This window comes from Rhincodon typus, chromosome 27 (genome assembly GCF_021869965.1).
Source record: "Rhincodon typus isolate 14 chromosome 27, sRhiTyp1.1, whole genome shotgun sequence".
NCBI lineage: Eukaryota > Metazoa > Chordata > Chondrichthyes > Orectolobiformes > Rhincodontidae > Rhincodon > Rhincodon typus.
The window spans coordinates 21,885,372-21,905,140 of NC_063358.1; the positions used below are offsets into that span (position 1 = coordinate 21,885,372).

Consider the following 19,769-nt stretch of genomic DNA (forward strand, 5'->3'; position numbering starts at 1 on the left):
CCTCCCCTGTATTCTTTAGTATTAATGGAATGGTCAAAGTATCTTCCGCTGTAAAGACTGAATCCTATTTCTTTGTTCCCAAAACCATCTCACCGGATTCATTTTCTACAGGGCCTATGTTTACTTTGACCTCTCTCTTTTTATATAATTAAACAAGTTCTTATAGTCAGTTTTTATATTCCTTGTTAGTTTGCCCTCAAAGTTTATTATTGCAATGCCGCTGCAAGGAAACTGTGAGCTCAGGAACGCAGTCATGAACTGGGCCAGGCTGTGTCTCTGGACTCATTGCTCCCTGTCATAGCGCTCACTCACTGGATGCTCACAGCATTCCTGTTTTGTGTTGGCTTGCCTTTTTGCATTTTGCCCCTTGAGTCAGAGATACCACACTCATTAAGCTTTTGGAATAGATTTGTAGCTCGGGTTGTGAGTGTTGAAGTTGTTGAGGTTGGTTGGCTTGCCGACTGGTTTCTTGTTTCGCAGACGTTTCGTTACCATGCTTGGTAACATCCTTAGTGCAGCCTCCGATGAAGCGTCAGTGTGTTTTCCCGCCTGGTTTTTAAACTCTGTGGTCTGTTGAGATGGATTGCCTCACTTCCGTTTTCTCCTTTGTAGTCATGGGGTCGAGTTCAATGTGTTTATTAATAGCATGCTTCGTGGAGTGCCATGCTTCTAGGAATTCTCGTGCTTGTCTCTGCCTAGCCTGCCCCAGGATCTATGGCTGACGGCCATACTAGTCTGAAAACGCCCAACCTTGTCTGATCTCGGAAGCCAGGCAGACTCAGGCCTGGTTAGTACTTGGATGGAAGACCGCCTGGGAATACCAGGTGCTGTACCAAGATCCTGGGGCAGGTTAGGCAGAGACAAGCACGAGAATTCCTAAAAGTATGGCACTCCACGAAGCATGCTATTAGTAAACACATTGAACTCGACCCCATATACGTTCCACTACGAAGGAAAAACTGGAAGTGAGGCAATCCATCTCAACGGACCCCAGAGTTTAAAAACCAGGTGGGAAAACACACTGACGCTTCATCGGAGGCTGCACTGAGGATGTTACCTAGCATGGTAGCGAAACGTCTGCGAAACAAGAAACCAGCTCGGCGAGCCAACCAACCTCAACAGCCTCAATACCGCACTCATGTTGCTTCAATTTTGCAGGAAGTTTGTCATGGTTGTCAGCAGCCCTCAGTCAAGTGAAAGGTGACAGTCTTCAGTCAGAGGCTACCAAAACAGTAAGTCAAGGGCAACCTCCAACACCTGTCCAAGGACATGGCACAGTCAGCCACCTGGAGCAGTCAAAGTCAGGATCCTTTCCTCATTGGGGGTGAGCAGCTGACTGTTGGCCAGTCCACCACCAGTCTTGAATGTTTCTTTCCCATTGTGGGCTGTTTTCCTCCTGGAATGAGAGAGAGGCAGGTACTAAGGCAGATGAAACTGGGTGGCACACTTACATTTTGTACTTGTGGGGAGATATCCTGGTCGAGTGAGTAGACAGCACAGAGGGCGTGCAGGCATAGAGATGCTGGGGTTTAGTGGGATGATAGCGAGTGAGGGAAGATGTTGCAGGCCTTTGTGGGAGCTGGGTACAATAGCTGGGACTGAGCGAGTGTGAGATTTGGAAAGAAGATGGTTGCACCGACTCTGGCAGGCTGGAGAAGGACATTGACTATACATTCCTGCAGACAGCCGATACTGCTTTAACCGGGTGGCAATATGGACCAGGCTGCTTGGTCTGGGACCATGGTGTCTGGTTTCCCCTTGTCTGTTATGTCAGGGACGAATATCAGGAACTGTGCACACCAGCTCTAGGTGCCTGTCTGGGTGCACAATGGACTTTTAAAGACGGAGCAGGTGCAAGGGATTTCGGTTAATTTCAGGACATCCCACAAGAGGCAGAAACAGCATGTGGTATGATGGGAGTGAAATTGAACACAATTTTTTCACCATGTTGGGGGCTGGAGGGGATGATGGTGGTCAATGAGTTGAGTTTGGTAAGATACCCACTATCTTTGTGATGAAAAGCTCTCTAAGAACACATAAAACTCATATTTAGCCAAACAAATGTAAAATTCAGCTCTATATTTCAAATGATGCTGATTCAAATAACTGCCACAGATTGTGCGTAAAGACACTTTCAGCAGAAGTAGAGATCACATGACATTGTCAACCCACCCTCTACACCAAAGTTACAAATGTATTTCTGCAAAAGGACTTATTTATGAGGATAGCAATGCACCAGCAACATGTGGCCTGTACCGTGACGTTCAAGTCCACCTTAAAGTTAAGGTTTGGGCCTCATTCATCTTCATGTGACAAGCTGATGGCAGCTGCTGTGTCTCCTCAGAATGGTCACCCATTTTGGAAGAAATCTAATGTTGAGTCATTTGCCTCACCAGTTGCAGACCAAAGCCAAGCCTTGGGTAGGAGTGGGTGGAGCGGTAAAGAAATAGATGTTTGGGGACTGGGGAGTGGTTATCCATAAAGTGGAATTAGTTGGTCAGGGTCGGTTAGAGATGTTGGGGCCCGGTGTACCGTTTTGACTGCACGGACACATCTGAAATACGCTTCACAGCACTGGTCAGCTGTAAAACTTTTTAAGTTTCTTGTAGGACGTGTCATTGCAAAGTTTTGAAAAAATATGCACATGCTCCAGGGTGAAATTTGTTATCAAGACTGCTCAAAGAAGTATAAATGCGTGACTCAAGACTGAAATGGATCATATTTTTAAATGGAAATTGTATGAGATTCACGCCACTCAGGCAGCACGTGTTTGAATGTAAGTTATTGTTATCTTGCTGCAGTATTTGTGAATGAGTGCTCAGAGGGAGTAGCGAATCAGCGTCTCAACCGCCGGCTGTTTCCGTCACCCGGGCTGCGAGGCTTCGGCTGTTTCCGTCACCCGGGCAGCGAGCTCTCGGCTATTTCCGTCAAGCGTGTTGAGCGGCCTCGGCTGTAGCCGTGTACCGGAAGCTCCTTGAAGAACGATCGGGTAAACCGGAAGTAGGTGATCCGGCAGCCCCTCCACAGACAGACAAGATGGACGCGGGGTTTTTCCGCGTAAGTAAAGCAGTAGCTGAGTAGAGCTTGTTTGTCGAGCCCGCTTAGAAAGTTCATCCATTGTAGTGGCAGCCGGAACAATTCAAAGGACCGGCGGACTTGCTCTGGTTGTTTTAAATGCATAAAACTCGGGTCTTTTCCCCGAATACACATAACTGCGGATTCGGCCTTAGCAACCGAGCGGGAATGAAAATGGCGGCGGGTGGCAGGCAGGCGTTTGGGGGGGGACTGTGCTGTAAGATTTGTTTTTGTCTCCCCAGCTCATCTGTTCATCTAATTTAATTCATTGCATCTTGAGCATAGCTAGGGAGCAACATGTCTCATTTTAGTTCTGGACGAAACCCGGGCAATTTTATCTTCCTTGAGGTATTGGTTCTAATGCGGCAGGCAGTGGAGCCGAAGCCTAGCAAAGTGCCCAACCGACTCTTAACACACATCTTAATGGCGTGGTTCGAATCTTAATCCGGTTCCTCCCTGTTGTTTTTTGGAGCTCTTCTGGCTTTTGCACCGAATGTTTCAAACGTTATTTTCGTTTCTGAGGCGCACTTGAATGGCTCCACTAGGGCCTGGTTCTCCAGCAGCATGGTTGCAAATAGAGCGAAGTGGTTCAAGGCTGAAAAATGGACCCAAGCTATCTTGCACGCGAGGGGAAATACAGTCACCCTTAAACAATCAAAGTACTCGTTCGTTTTAGAAATTATAGGTATCCAAGAGAATTCATGACTCGATTAATTTCAAAGCAGATATAATCCGAAGTAACACTTTAAATATTTTATTTGGAATTAGAGATAAAATTGCTTTAATGTAGAACAGATTATCGGGTGAGCAAGTTACAAAGTTACAGTTTGTGCTGGATTCTAGATTTGTGCTTTTTTTAAAATTCAAACTAGATCCAGTAGTAAAACGTCTCCAACTCGCTGCAGTATTGTATTAAGTTTCCCTTTATTATGAACTGAGCATTGCATGATAGGAAAATCCAGATTTGCGTGGTACATATTAGACATTTAAGTGTTAATACAAATTGTAAGTAATGAAAATGGAGCAAGTTGCAATTTATTTTTGGAGCTGCTTGAAACTCAAAAACTTGTTCATCCCTTCACTGTGTTGCTTTTATCATGCTATCTGACATTTTGGTCGACTATTTTTGCTTTTTGGTGACACACATAGTAAAAGCTGGTTTCTTCTATGTTGGCCATTTCAGAAAATCTAGTGCTTAGCTTCTCATTAATTTGTTGCAAAATAATCTTTTTTAAAAAATGAAAAATAATCACAGAAGCAAGTTTGGCAGTAGCAGTGGGAATAAATTTATTTCAGATCTATGATCTTCCATCAGAGATAGGAGCGATGTAATAGGTTTTTTATAAGTAAAGGGGGAAGATTGATGAAAGGCTAGATCTGATAGCCTAATCTCTCCCACTTTCTACCCTATTTAATGGGATGTGGGCATTGCTACGAGGCCAACGTTTATTTCCCATCTCTCATTACTCATGAGCTGAGTGAGTTGCTAGGCTGTTTCAGTAGCTAGGAATCAACCACGTTGACCAGGGTCTGGTATGTTAGCCAGACCAGGTAAGGATGTTGGTTTTTAATGGCAATCAATACTTTTATGATTGCCAGTGCTGACGCTAGTTCTGTATTCCAGATTTGAATGCACTTTTGCTGAATACTAACTGATTTTTGGATTACTTTATCCATTAAAATTAGTGACACCACCGTATCTTTTTAAATGACAAAAATGATCTTGCAACAAAACTAATGGGATTGATAATGGAGTAAATAAAAGAACAAAATGTGTCTCAGGGAGATGTGATTGGTAGGATCATGAAATCCAAAAGAGAGCCAAGATAAATAAAAACAAACCTGCAAGGGGAAAGAACAGGACCAGAGGTTATGATCTAAAGTCCCCAATTAAAGCATTAGATGGTGATCCTTGAGCTTGTATTGGAATGCATCAGATGACTGACAGTGGCAAAAATCAATGAGAATAATTTGTAGACTTAAAATGATAAGTGACTGGAAGCTTTGGGCCATGTTTTTGAACTGACTGTAGAAGTTGTGCAGAGGGGCTACTTGATTTACATTTGGTCTCAATATGAAAAATTGACCACATTGTCAGTGGAGTAATGAATTGAAATTTCAAGTAAATTGATATTTCACCTGGAAGCATTGTTTGGGGCTTTTGAAGAATACAATTGAGTTAGAGAAGGGTAGATATTTTATTTTATTGTGCATGAGAGGGTTGTGGAGATGACTGAGTAGTAGGTCTCTAAGTTGCAGAGGACACAATCCTTTTTTATTTATTTATGAGATGTGAGCATCACTGGCTGGCCAGCATTTATTGACCATCCCTAGTTTCCCTTGAAAAGGAAGTGGTCAGCTGTAGCCTTGAACTGCTGCAGTCCATTTGCTGCGTATTGACCCACACTGCTCTTGGGACAGAATTCCAGGAGTTTGACCCAACCACAGATATATTTCCAACTCAGGATGGTGAGTGGCCTGGGGAACCTGTTGATGGTGTTCCTGTGGGTCTGCTGCCCACGTCCTTCTAAATGGAAGAGGTTGTAAGTTTGGGAAGTACTGCCTGAGGATCTTCGGTGAATTTCTGCACTGCATCTTGAATATAGTACATATGGCTGCTAATGAGTGTCAGTGGTGGAGGGAGTGGATGCTTGTGGATGTGGTGCCAATCAAGTGAGCTTCTTGTGTTTTGTCGGAGCTGCGCCCATCAGTCAAGAGGGAAGCATTCCTGACAGGCTTTGGGGTGTCTGGCAAGTAACTCACCTCCTTAGTATTTCTAGCCTCTGACCTCCTCTTGTAGCAACTGTTTATGTGGTAACTTCAGTTGAGTTTCTGGTCACCGGTAACCCCCCAATATGTTGATAGTGAAGGATTCAGTGATGGTAACACCACTGAATGTCAAGGGGTGGTGGTTACATTGTCTCTTATTGGAGATGATCATTGCCTAGCATTTATGTGGTGCAAATGTTAATTGCCACTTGTCAGTTCAAGCCTGGATATTGTCCAGATCTTGTTGTGTTTGAACATGACTGCTTCAGTATCTGAGAATCTTCAAATGGTGCTGAACATTGTGCAGCCATTGAACGTCCCCACTTGTGATATTGGGAAGGTCGTTGATGAAGCAGCTGAAGATGGTTGGGCCCAGGCCACTACCCTAAGGAACTCACGTAGAGATGTCCTGGAGCTGAGATGACTTGCCTCTATCAATCATGACCATCTTTCAATGTGCCAGGTATGACTCCAGCCAGTGGAGAGTTTGCCCCGATACCCATTGATTGCAATTTTCTAGGGCTCCTTGATGCCACACTGGGTTGAATGTGACCTTGATGTCAAGGGCTGTGGTTCTCACCTCTGGAATTCGCTATTTTGTCAATGAATCAAGGCTTTTGAGGTCGGGCTGAGTGGCCCTGGTGGAACCCAAGCTGGGCATCACTGAGCAGTTATTGCTGAGCAGATGCAGCTCGATAGCACCGTTGGTGACGCCTTCCATCACCTTACTGATGATCTGGAGTAGATTGGGGTGGTGCTTGGCCTGGTTGGATTTGTTCTGCTTCTTGTATACAGGACACACCAGGGCAATTTTACATATTGTTGGGTAGATGCCATTGTTGTAACTGTACTGGAAGAACTTGGCTAAGGAACCAGTAAGTTCTGGAGAATACTATTGTCAAAATGTTGTCAGGGCCCATAAGCTTTGCGGCATCCAATGCCTCCAACAGTTTCTTGATATATTGAGGAGTGAATTGAATTGGCTGAAGACTGGTATCTGTAGTGCTGGGGACCACTGGAGGAGGCTGTGATGGATCATCTGTTCAGCACTCTGAAGGTTGCTACCAGTGCTTCAGCCCTTACCTTTTGCACTGTGTTGAGCTCTTCCATGATTGACGACTTTGGAATACTGAAACAAGTGGATGGGAAGAGACATTTGGAGGTGGGACAAATGGATTAAGATGATCTGTTGGAACACAGTCTGGTGCGACAGCAGAAGCCCTTTTGTAATTCTGGGAGGGTAGCGGTTACTGAAGTGAAATGGGTTACATTGAGCACTTTTTCAGCAATTGTGGACAGGAATCTTTGGATAAAGAAAAGGAAAACACATTTGTTGTACTATTATGGAAGGTTACATCAGGTGAGTGGATGTAACTGAGAAACTAGTTGAATTGAATGGTCCTGACAGGAAGTGGAGTGTGATGAAGTGTAGTTTGAGTAGTGAAAAGAGTCAGCAGGCTTGTAGTGAGCACTGGTCTATAGCCAATCCCTAGAAATGGTTTGGGGAAGTTGAAGGCACATATCGACCACGTGAAAGTGGGAAGAAATTTGATGGAATTTTCCAATTCAGTGCAAGAATGGGGAAAAGCATATAAGTAATTTGTGGAAAAAGTGAGGGAGGAAGGCTGCATAGAACTGGAATGAAGAATACTTCACATTTCCCACACAAGGTACACAGAACTAGTGCCTAGTACATACCTGAAGTAACACTGGGCACATTACAACCTTCTAGACTCAACAATGAGAACAACATTTCTTAGATCATTGTCTGTGCTCCCATTTTCTTTTTATTTTTGCTTATTTTCCCCTTTGCTTTTGTGACAACTATTGATGATCCTATTACAGGTATTCAAGTTGTTCTCGCTTCAACCCCCCACCCCCCACGACATCTTTCATTTCTTTGCTTGTCCCATTATCACTGCCTTTAGACTTGCACTATGAGCAACACGCGTCATTTGATCTCTTCTGAAGTCACGTGATCACAAGCCTATTTGTTCTTTGTCCTGCCTTCCCAACCTTTAGTTAAAAGCTATAACATATCTAATTTGGCAGCTCTGTTGGAGGATTACAGACCTGAAACATCAAATCTGTTTTTCTCTCTACCAGATCCTGTAAGACCTGAATGTTTCTAGTATTTTCTATTTTAAATAATCAATCACCAACGTTTGCTTTTGTTTTGAGCAGGAAGAAATGGTTTTTACCAAAACTTGAAACATACTAGCAGCTAAACTTTTCCTCTGATGTCTATTCAGTAATAAAATTACAAGACTTTCCCACTGACCGTCTGAGTTAGCAGCCAATAGTATAATTGCTTCCATCTTAACCAGTGATTTATTACTAAAGCTCTCCTGATATTTAATGCATTTCAAGTTTACTAGCATGCATCTGTAGAACGTGGCAAAGACTAAGGTATTGGCAGTTTATAGATATAAGGATTAATTGGTAGGTCAAAAAAGGCAATATTAGTAAGGTTAATTTTGGGAAAGAAAACCTCTAGTGCAGAGCTGAGTTTTGAGGAGGATTGTACGGTGGAGATGTTTATAAGTGAGAAGTTGTGATGTAATTGAGGTCTTGAAACGACAGGAATTTCACGTTTGAATTTTTGGGAGTCACTGGGTTGTCAGTGTGGAATGAATGGGTACCTGTTTAGGAATAAACTATGAACGCTTTAATATAAAATACTCTGGATACCAAAAATATGAAATAAAAAACAGATCGGTGGAAATACTCAGAAGGTATCAGTGGAGGAAAAAAAGTTAATGTCTAGAATGTTCCAATCCTAGAATTAAGGCTATATAATTAGATGGATTGGTGGCTTATCAGAATTCCATCACCTCCCCCTCTATTAGAATGAAGTTCTGTGCCAGAAGGCTCAAGCTTGATGCCATGACATCACTTGAAGTCCTTAAGTAGTTTAAGATTGCTTACTACCACTATATGCCTATTCCCATTTGGTGCTGCAGGCACGACACAAAAATCTACCAATATAATTGATAAATCAGCGTGGTGCGCAAGGTGGTGTGTTACAATCTTCACAAACCTCTGGTGGAAAGGAGGAGCTGGCCATTGAGAGTCGTACCCTTCCTTTGCTCCTGTCCCTGATGGCCTTCTACATCTTGCAAACCAACAGCACCAATCTGCTTCCTGGGTTGTTCTCGTGTTGTACAGGCAGCAACCATGACTGCCTGTGGCGCTGCTATATATTGGACCTATCAACCTATTGATTTGGGAGTAGGTTGAAGGCTAATCACTCTGGAAAGCACATTAACAAAGAGCATGTGCCTGTTTGGTATTCTTTCAGAATCTAGCAACATGAGTTTAGCCTGGTCGTCTCTTCTGTTTTTGGACATAGTGCTAAAACAGGAGGATACAGTCCAACATTTCAGAATGGAAGAAAAAGGAGCTGTAGTTTTGGATGAATTGATGTTTGTGAAGGGCAGAAGATAGGCTAACCACAAGCATGAAGGATTAAATCGGTCTGGGTGCGAAAATGGCTTGGATGGAAATGGATTATGTCTGAGTGGACAAAAATTGAGTCCAATGTAGGAAAATGTGTGGTTATCTATACCTGAGAATAAGAAATTGAAGTATTTTCTTAATACAGAAAGACAAATATTGAGCAGGCAAAGGTGAGTATGCATTCACGCCACTTTTTCTTAAAAAACATGCGTAGACGCAAAATTGCTAATTTAGTGTTGATCTTTATCTCAAGGATGTTGCAATTTAAAAGTGATTGATTGTCATGTTTCAGTTTAACACAATTGAAACCAGATTCCAACTAGAATGCTGTAACTTTTTGGCATGTTTCAGGAAGGAAATGTTTTTTCTTGGCATGGGATATAGCTATGGTTCAGATTCATGAGAATGATACTGGGGCTTAACTAGTTAATTTATGAGCGCAGGTTTCATGAATGTTGCTTGTATTGCCCTAGCTTGGATGTTAATCTTGTCTGTCCGAGTGTTAGAAGTTCCGCTGCAAAGATTTCAGGATGCGATCTCAGCTGACATTTCATTGCAGTGCTAAGGAATTGCTTTACTGCTGGACATGTCATCTTTTGGATCAAACATTAAACAACTTATTTGTTCCCTCAAGTGGATGTAAATGATCCTGACCACTGTGTCCCTCAGTTTGCATAGCTATAACAAGTAAGAGTTCTACAGGGTTAATATAGAAAAACTCTCCTCATTCTAATGAGGAAGTAGAATCTTAATGGCAGAGTCAAATATACTTTTTCACAGAAAAAAATTAAAATTTTCTAATCTGCAATTAATTAGTATTTTAGTTTTCATTTATATGGAACTAATATGGATCAAGGGTTGCATGGTGGCACAGTGGTTAGCACTGCTACTTCAGTGCCAGGGACCCAGGTTCAATTTCAGCCTTGGGCAACTGTCTGTGGAGTTTGCGTGTTTTCCCAGTATCTGTGTGGATTTCCTCCAGGTGTTCGGGTTTGCTCCCACAGTCCAAAGATGTGCAGGTTAGGTGGAGAGGCTGTGCTTAATTGCCCCGTAGTGTGCAGGCGAGGTGGGTTAACAATGGTAAATATGCGTTGTGGGGATAGACCCTCTTTGGAGGGTCAGTGCAGACTAATGGGCCGAACGGCATCTATCTACTAATGAAAATGAAATTGGTGTACAGATTGGCCGTGACCTAATTGGTGTGGGCTAATGCAACTATGTTTTGTGAATAACATAGTACAGGATATTCCAGAGATAGTAGGAACTGCAGATGCTGGAGAATCCGAGACAACAAGGTGCAGGGCTGGACGAACACAGCAGGCCAAGCAGCATCACAGGAGCAGAGAGGCTGAAGTTTTGGGCCTAGACCCTTCATCAGAAGTTGTGGTCTGGCCAGTGTATTATAAAGCCTTGATATGCCTGTTAAAGATTTGGTTATTTTTAACTGTAATGCAACAGTGCACATTGATTTCGGTGTGTAACACTATAACCAGAATTTATCCAAATTCTCCTGTGCTGTGATTTAGTTTAATTTTATACTTACTCTTGAAGTACATTTTCCTTAATCCTGCTCTGAAGTTATTGAACCGTACTTTGGTAAAAGTCCATGGATGGATGTTGTCTTAAATAAGTCCAGATTATCTTGATATATCTCTGAAATTTTTAAAACGCCATAAACCAAACTACAATTTATCATCGCAAAATTTACTGTGATGTTTCTTTCAGCAAAGGTTGTGGAGTACAGTTGTGAACAGGATTTTTATATTTCTTCCCTCAGTCTCACTTTCTCACCTCCTCCTTCAAGCCTCCGTGCAAACTACTCTTTCAGCTGAAATTAGCATTGATCTGAGATTGCTTTGAGAACTTGCCTGATCTTTTGATGGTTGGTCCTACACCATGCATTGCACTTAGTCTTTCGTTTGTTCATCATCTTCAATACAGTGTAGTCCTGTGTCTTGAACTTTCAGTCAACTTTGAGATATTTACAGACATTAACAGAAATGTACAACTGACTTGTATTTATAACTATGTAGGTAACATTGCCATAGTGCCAGGAGGCTATAGGGGTGCCCTCTCATTAGAGAGACAACTGGTGGTAGTTTAACCTGAGCATCACAGTGCGTCTGGCAAAGATGAGGAAGTGGGCCTTTGTGGTGACCTCAGCCAATATGGGAATTGAGCCTCTGCTGTTGGAGTCACTGTGTTACTAACCACCCGTACAGCTGACTGACACCTGATGAATATATAACTACTTCAATAAATATGCATAGCACATACTAACTAATTTTACGTACAGTATCTATACTTTCACGTTACCCTTGTGGTGACCTGACAATCAGTTGGTCGTTGATGTTAACCTGGAACTGGTGTTCGTTTGAAAAAAACTGAAAATCCACTTAACGTTGATGCATTTTTAAAGAAACCTTCATAATTGCAGTCCTGTCAATTAAAATTCGGAGGGTAGTTTGAGATTTGTTGTTCTGGCTTCTAACTTGAATTCCTTTCTCTTCCACTGATCAGATTACAAGACAGCATTAACTATAAGGTATCCTGTATGATTTATCAGTTGAATGCATATTTTATTTTTAAAGCCCTTCACGTAAGAACTGTTTAGGTCGTGTAATGTGTGAAAAGGTGATACAGTATCTTATGCATAAAAATGCATGGTATTGAGAGATTTGGAAGTGAATTAGCTTTGAGTGCAGATATAGATTATTCCTTTCATTTTTTGTTTGATGCTACATTGTTTAAAAACCATGTTTGGTGAATTCTTAGAGGTACTTTATCGCTTTCATTTATTTTATGCCACTATTCCCATTAGTTGTTGCACATTTTTCCATTTCAAAACATGAGCTTTTAAGCAAGATATGTTCTTCTAAGCTGAGCTCTCTTCAGGTTTTTATTTGATTCTAGTCCTATAATTTGACCATTATCTGTCAATATTTAAATAATAATGTATCCATTGAATTCTTTTTTTTTATTCTGGCAATTTAGTTTTCCACTTAGACTGTTACTAGTTTATCTAGGTTTTGTTTTCTGTCAAGGTTGAATTGTCTATGGGCAAATCATGTCTCTTGGGACATGTTTGCTTAAATTAGAAACCTGTTTGAGAAACTGATCCTCTTGTCAGTCATTTTTTAGCAGAAAAAATATGATCTTAATTTGCATTTGTGACTTAACAGTTCATTATGAAGAGAGTGAATCATGTTTATTTGAAATATTCTTCAGGTGTATACAATTTCGTGAATCGTGTTCTAGGATTCAGAATTGTTTGGCAAACGTGGAAGTTGATAAATCATTAGATTATCAATGCATTAGAAGTTTTGTTTTGGAAGTAGGAGAAAATAGTTCATATCAAGGTGAGTGGAGCACCCTTTTTACACTTGGCTTGAAGTGTGCTTAAACTTGGGTATGGCTCAGACCAGAAGCAGTAGAGCTGTCTTACCTAATTCTAGAATGTAGCAGTGTCAGTATTTCTATTCCCATGTTAGTTATCATTGAATTTTGCTGATTAAGTTTGCTGATTGGGTTCACAACATAAAATTTGATAACACAGACCTGAATATCTGGTCAAGACTGCCCATTCATTAAAGCACCTTAAGAGGTTTTATCCTGTCACCCTGTTGTCAAATATACATTACCGAGATATAATGGCATTTGAAACTGGTCGGAAATATGTTGTGATGTAGAAGTTTAATTTACATTAAATAGGAGCTCTCTTCATTTTTTCATTGTGTTAATTAGCTGAGTTTTGCAGATCTGTCTCAATTTACATATGATTGACAATTTCCAATAATCATTTTGAGTAAATAGTTTGCTTGTTTCTCACATTTATGGTATCAATGAGGGCAAAATAAGCTGTTGCTTTAACCTTCTGAACTAGAACATGTTTAAAAAGTACGCAAAGCGATTTAATTTAAAAAGCTTCCGTGATGGCTTAACAAATTTAGCCACTGAGTAATTGAAGAGTCGATCTCCTCTGGTTTGAACCTGTTTCCTTGATTCATATTTGTGATGTTCTAATTGACCTCAAACCCCAGTTTTAGGACATGCATGTTTATACACCTAGTTCACGATAATCGTGTTATAGAAAATTAGGTTATAGGGAAATCGCTATACCTATACAGCAGAAAGCTCATGTTATCCAAACAGTGTCCATTAGTCATCAATCACATTACAGCCAATTTGTGTCAATGAAACGCACGTTACATTAGAACTAACTGTAGATGTTGCTTTTCTGTCTGAAGCCCCTGTGGATGAATTACCTGCTGGATATGTTATTGAGGCTTGTTTAAATATTAATAATGTATATAGGATAAGGAGTTGAAGGTTTTCTGTAACTTCAGGCGAGAAGAGAAGGTGAGCTCTTGCATTTACAACTCATTGTATGCTGATACTTTGAGGTGAATTCCACAGTGGCAGTTGATAAAGGCCGCTAGAATTAAACAAGATGGAAGTTTTAATCTGTCTTTGATATCTTGGCTGCTGCCATAGTTATAAAGTATGTTGCATTTGGTCTTGATTAAAAATATTTAATGGTTAAGTGGTGTGAACTCCATTTGTTTCAATTATATTACTACTTTATAATTATTAGCATGCACTATCAAGGATATCTTCAATGTGAAGATCGTGGGTTTGAGTTCCCAATTATTGTTTCTTAAATGATAGATGAAGCCTTTCAAAGTTGACAGTTGACCTTTAGTATTGAAATAAACTACTTTGACAACATTTGGAGCTGTGGTGAACTTGATAGCTAGTAGTACTGTTTTGGTTATGGTGGAGGAAGGCTTCATAGCAAAGAAATTGAATTTGTATATTTTATAGCTTTCTGTAAGTGGAAGAACGTGTCTAAAATTGGATTGATATAGAACTGTATTGATGGAGCTCGGTCATATCCATCCAAAGAAGACCTGATGTGACAAAGCTAAATGCCAGGATGAGTTGCCAGATTTTGATGTGTGGCCTGGCAGAGCAAAAAATGCTATCCTGTTCCCAAATATGGGGCTTAAGAACAAGAATTTAGAAATCTTATTATTTAGAAATGCATTAATCCATTTCTGGACATCAGAGTTGAATGTATGACTAACAGGGAGTTCCAAACTTTAGTATACAGGAAAGGAACCCCCACACTGGCCAAATCCTCAATGTCCACAAAGCTGCATTAGGGCACTATTTAAACAGGCCACTACTCACTGCAACACCAGAACTACGCCAGAAATACTAGGAATCATGGTAGCACACAAGCCCACAGCCACTCTACGACAAACACAACACAAGGAATAAAGAACCCATTCCCACAAGATGCAGAACTGATGCAGTTTACAAAATACCGCGCAACGACTGCCACAAGCATTGCATCGGACAGACAGGAAGGAAACTAGCTACCAGAATACACGAACATCAGCTGTGAGCAAAACAACACGACGAACTTTCCTTTAATATCAGTACACTCGGACAATGAAGGCCATCAGTTTAATTGGGACAACATAACTTTAGCCCAAGCCAAATGTAGACAGGCACGGGAATTTTTAGGGGTGTGGTTCTCAATCCATTATGCAATCAACAAACATACAGAATTGGACCCCATATACAAACCCATACAGAACAAAACCGGAAATGATACTACTTACCACAACAGACCGTACAGTATAAATTCCAGCGGAGTAGAACGACTTCGCTTCATCGGAGGCCTCATTGATGTTACCTAGCATGGTGATGAAATGTCTGAACGAAAATGAGCTAGCTTGGTGAGCAAGTCAACAACCTTGCCCACAACCCAAGCTACAAATCTTTGCTAAAACCTTAATGTATCTTTATGTAAGCTACATATTTGAAACGAACTTAGAAAAGGAAAAACTGCCGCATAAAATCATTACTTTTTATTTTTGAAGTTTGTTCAAATGTGGTTTGATATTAGCAATTGGAAATGTGTTCCCTGATTTCCCACTTCAGCTACACTGGCCAATTTTGTTAAGGGCAACATTCAGGCTATCATAATTAACCCTTGTGCCCATGATTTAGCTGGGGTTGGTTCCCATGCCTTATCAACATACCAATAATGAAAAGTTGGTGTGCGCTCACGTTGAATGGGGAGAGGATTGAACATGGTTTATTTCATTCTGTAGTTCATTGATGTGCTGATATTGTCCAGGCTTGGAACTAATGACTGTACACTTGGCTGAGATATCCAGAGCACTTCAGTAACTTATGGAATTGTACTTGAGCATGAATTAATACTTTTAAAGAAAGCAGAAGAAATGTGCTGTTGTGGATTAACTAAAAGAAGCTGCAATAAGTTTATGTATGATATGGATAAGGAGTTGTGATTTAGGCCCATTTCTGCATTGTTACAACCTATTTGGGAAAGTGCACTGATTCTCAAGTTCCACTACTCCTGGGGTTGACCACAGAAGTTAATGATTTCAACAAAGCATGCAAAGTCTATGATTTATTTGTCTATTGGAGTCAAGTTAACAGAAATCAAACTCCTTTCTAATACCTCTGTGCAGTCATATAGACACACACAAGCAAAAACAGTGTCTTTACAGGTGGAAAGGGAAAGAAAAAAACTGGGAAACACGTTTCAATAGCATAAGTCCAGATGGCTTAAGTGATTTTGCTTACCAGGAATTTCTGTTTTTCATTCTCTGGGCTCTTTCATGACGCAGGAGGCAAAGTGCGATTTGTTACTGCAACTACAAAGTTCTTAGCACCTAGTCAAAGGCAGTAGCTTAACAGTAACTGGCGGGAGAAAATAATTGGCTCTCAGGTATTTTTGTTACAGAGAGAGACAGAACATAACCTGCTCTTTCAGTTGTTCAAAGGCTTCTCCCTGTATTTCTTTCACCTGCAACCTTTTCAGCTACCCAGGAACCTGTCTGTTATTGCCATGCTGCTGACCTTTGGCATTCAAGACTGGTCATATTATAGAAGCTAATCAGGTACTTGTTGCTGGTCGAATCTCATTTTGCACTTCCACCCCGTGCCATGCCACTTACAAAATCCTCCCCCACTGCTTGAACAAAGCAGTATAAATATCGCACAGTTTCAGTAATATGTTTAGAAAAGTACAGTAATTTCTTTCACAGTCCTTGCTTTTTATAACTGACCTTTATCCATTTTAGCCTATAATTAATAAAAATACTGCCATCAGAATGATTGAGTCATTTTGCATAAACAGTGAATTACAAAGATTCATTTAACTCTTTACTAACTGAATAGTGAGCAAAAGCTGAACAGGATACAGTTGGATGCTAACAATTTTTTCAGTATATCATATAGCAATCAAAGAGGGGGTGGGGGCAAGCATGGAATGACTACGTAGCTCTTTCAAACAGCAGAGCTGTGCTGTCAATTTTATGATCTGAACAACTTATTCCACCACTTTGTGTGTGATGATTGTAGTTTCTGCTGTATCTTCAATAACTGCAGTTGTCTTGGTTGCCTTATAACAAATGTGTGCTTAATAAAATGTACACTTCCAATTGACATGGTAACAGCTGGATTTCTTAAATCTGAGTTTGAGAGAATCTAATATACTTTTCTAAAACACACGTTTGTGAGATGTGGCTGGTACTGATAATGCCACCGTTTGTTGCCCATTCTTAACTGTCCTTGAACTGTGTAGCTTGCTCAGTCATTTGAGGGCAATTTGAGTCAAAAACTTAACTGTTGATCCAGAGTCACATCTAGGCCAGATCAGGTAAGGATGACTGATACCTGTCTCTAAAGAACATCAGTAAATCAGATGGATGTTTAAGCAATCATGATAATGGCCACAATTACTAATTAGCTTGCAATTCAGAACTTGATTGAATTTAAAATTCAACTAGCTGACATGGTGGGCTTTCAACCCACGTGCCGGTAAAATACCTATTGATTGCAGAGAGTAGTCGACCCATGGGCTAGATGTTATATATACACACAACAGAAAAAGTTATGATTTTATCTTGATGTTCGGAGAACTGTTACAAACTGCCTAGAATTTGACATTCTTTTGTGATACTATCCAAACTAATTAGTTTCCTTACAAAGGCATAAGAGACACAAGAATTATTGTTATAATCCTATAATTTAGTAAAAAGGCAGCTGGCATGACTGCTGGCTTACTAGACTGATATAAATGTGGATGCTACATTGCTTTGTTTGAAGACTGCCATATGAGATGCACGTGAGTATGCTGGTTTGTACCTTGTTGGCATGAGGCATCTCGTGCATCTTCAGTTTTTCTGCATCCTTCAGCCTAGCTTGTCGAACAAGTGAGTTGATAATTGTTATGGCAGCTGAGGCATCTGGAATGTAATTGAGCACTGGGACAAACAATGTCTCCTTAGCCAATGAGATTTGTTCAAGAACAGTTGGGTATGGGCAATAAATGGTTGCTTAACCAGTAACAACCACGACCCACAGATTTAAGAATCAAGAAACAACTCCGTGAAGGAATGCATTACAGTGGGCAAATTAGAATTAGGTTGAGTACAGTAGGTAAAGGGAGGGAAACAAGCTGGGTTAAGAAGGTAGTGAAAACTGAAAAACTGTACAAAATATTAAATTTTTAATTTTAAAAACTTGGCAACAATTGGTTACTTGCAGGAATGAGATGGAAAAATGAATGTTCACTTTCTCAGCCATAACGTTGACAAGCTGTGCACTAATAATCAACATTAGAAGGGTATTTACACATGGAATTACTGGACTTAAATTTCTAAAGTGTTTTATGGACAATTAACTTGGAAAAAGAGCAATGAATCGCCGAGCAAGTTTTGGTGATTGATAACGGCATAATCTGTTGGTTGATTTTGCATTTTAGTAATGGCTGGTCTGGTTAATTTACTGTTTTCCCAGCATGATCTTACCCACCCTTACCACCAGTCTGATACTGAGATAATACATTAAATGATATCAAATTGCTGTTTTTAAATGGATTGAAGTACTCTACTTAATTTGTATTCCTCTTATAGGGAACAAGTGCAGAACAAGACAACCGCTTCAGCAACAAACAGAAGAAACTCCTAAAGCAATTGAAATTTGCAGAATGTCTTGAGAAAAAGGTAATGTATACCAGTGTTACCTTATGACTTTTGTACTTGTCAGTACAGCCACCTAACTTTGTTCTTTCATTGGATGTGCACATTGCAAGGCTGGTGTTTGTTGCCCATTCTTAATTAGCCCTGAACTGAATAGTTTGCTAGGTCATTTAAAAGGCAGCCACTTTGCTGTGTAATTAAGTCATATGTTGGTCAAACTGGGTAAGGATGGCTAATGGGTTATGGTAGTGCAGCGGTAGTATCCCTACCTAATGAGCCATGAGGCCTGGTTTCACGTCCCACCTGTTCCAGAGGTGTGTCGTGACATCGGGGTTCATGTCCACAGTTCCCTGAAAGCTGCCTCCCAGGTGGAGAGAGTCGTATGGTGTGTTAGCTTTCATTAATAGAGGGATTGAGTTTAAGAGCCGTGAAGTTATGCTCCAGCTATACAAAACTCTGGTTCGGCCACATCTGGAGTATTGTGTCCAGTTCTGGTTGCCTCATTATGGGAAAGATGTGGAAGCGTTGGAAAAGGTGCAGAGGAGATTTAGCACGAAGTTGCCTGGAATGGAGGGAAGGTCTTATGAGGAAAGGTTGAGAGAGCTAGGGCTTTTCTCTTTAGAACGACGAAGGGTGAGAGGTGACTTGATAGAGGTGTACAAAATGATCAGAGGTATAGATAGTGGACAGCCAGAGACTTTTTCCTAGGGTGGACGTAGCTATTACAAGGGAGCATAGTTTTAAAGTGAGTGGAGGTAGATATAGGGGAGACGTAAGAGGTAGGTTCTTTACTCCGAGAGTGGTAGGGGCGTGGAATGCATTGCCAGAGAGGGTAGTGGAGCCGGCCTCATTAGGGGCATTTAAATGGCTATTAGATGATAGTATATTAGATGATTTAAACGGCATATGGATGATAGTATAAGGTAGGGGAGGAGGTTAGATAGACCTTAGGTTTACGGTAAAAGTTCGGCACAACATCGTGGGCCAAAGGGCCTGTACTGTTCTGTGTTCTATCTCTGAACAGGTTGGTTAGAAAATAGTGTATTTTTTTTTTGCTAATTCTCTTCACTGGAAAACCTGAGTAAACCAGATGGGTTTTTATCTGTTGAGCACAGGAGTTGGGATGTCATGTTGAGATTGAACAGGACATTTGCGAGGAGTACTGCGTGCAGTTCTGGTCACCCTGTCATAGGAAGGATATTATTAAACTGGAGAGGGTTTAGTAAAGATGTTGCTGGGAATGGAGGATTTGAGTTATTAAAAATAGGCTGGGATATTTTTCCACTGGAGCATAGGAGGTTGAGGGATAACCTTTAGAAGTTTCTAAAATCATGAGGGACATAGATAAGATGACTAGCAAATGTCCTTTTCCTAAGGTGAGGAAGTCCAAAGCTAGGGGCCATATTTTTAAGGTGAGGAGAAAGAGATTTAAAAAGGACA

General features: G+C 40.8%; 1 protein-coding gene and 1 pseudogene across 5 annotated transcripts in view; both read left to right on the plus strand.

Annotated features, from left to right (window-relative positions):
- Positions 1-717: 717 nt before the first annotated feature.
- Positions 718-834, plus strand: LOC125486310 (annotated as a pseudogene).
- A 2,129-nt stretch (positions 835-2,963) lies between these two features.
- Positions 2,964-19,769, plus strand: part of srrm1 (serine/arginine repetitive matrix 1) — a 53,748-nt gene continuing 36,942 nt past the window's right edge. For all 5 annotated transcript variants that reach the window (XM_048612929.1, XM_048612931.1, XM_048612930.1 and 2 more), the window contains exons 1-2: positions 2,964-3,057; positions 18,264-18,353. In XM_048612929.1, the coding sequence (XP_048468886.1) occupies positions 3,037-3,057; positions 18,264-18,353 (111 nt within the window). In that variant the 5' untranslated portion in view covers positions 2,964-3,036. The remainder of the gene's footprint in view (positions 3,058-18,263; positions 18,354-19,769) is intronic.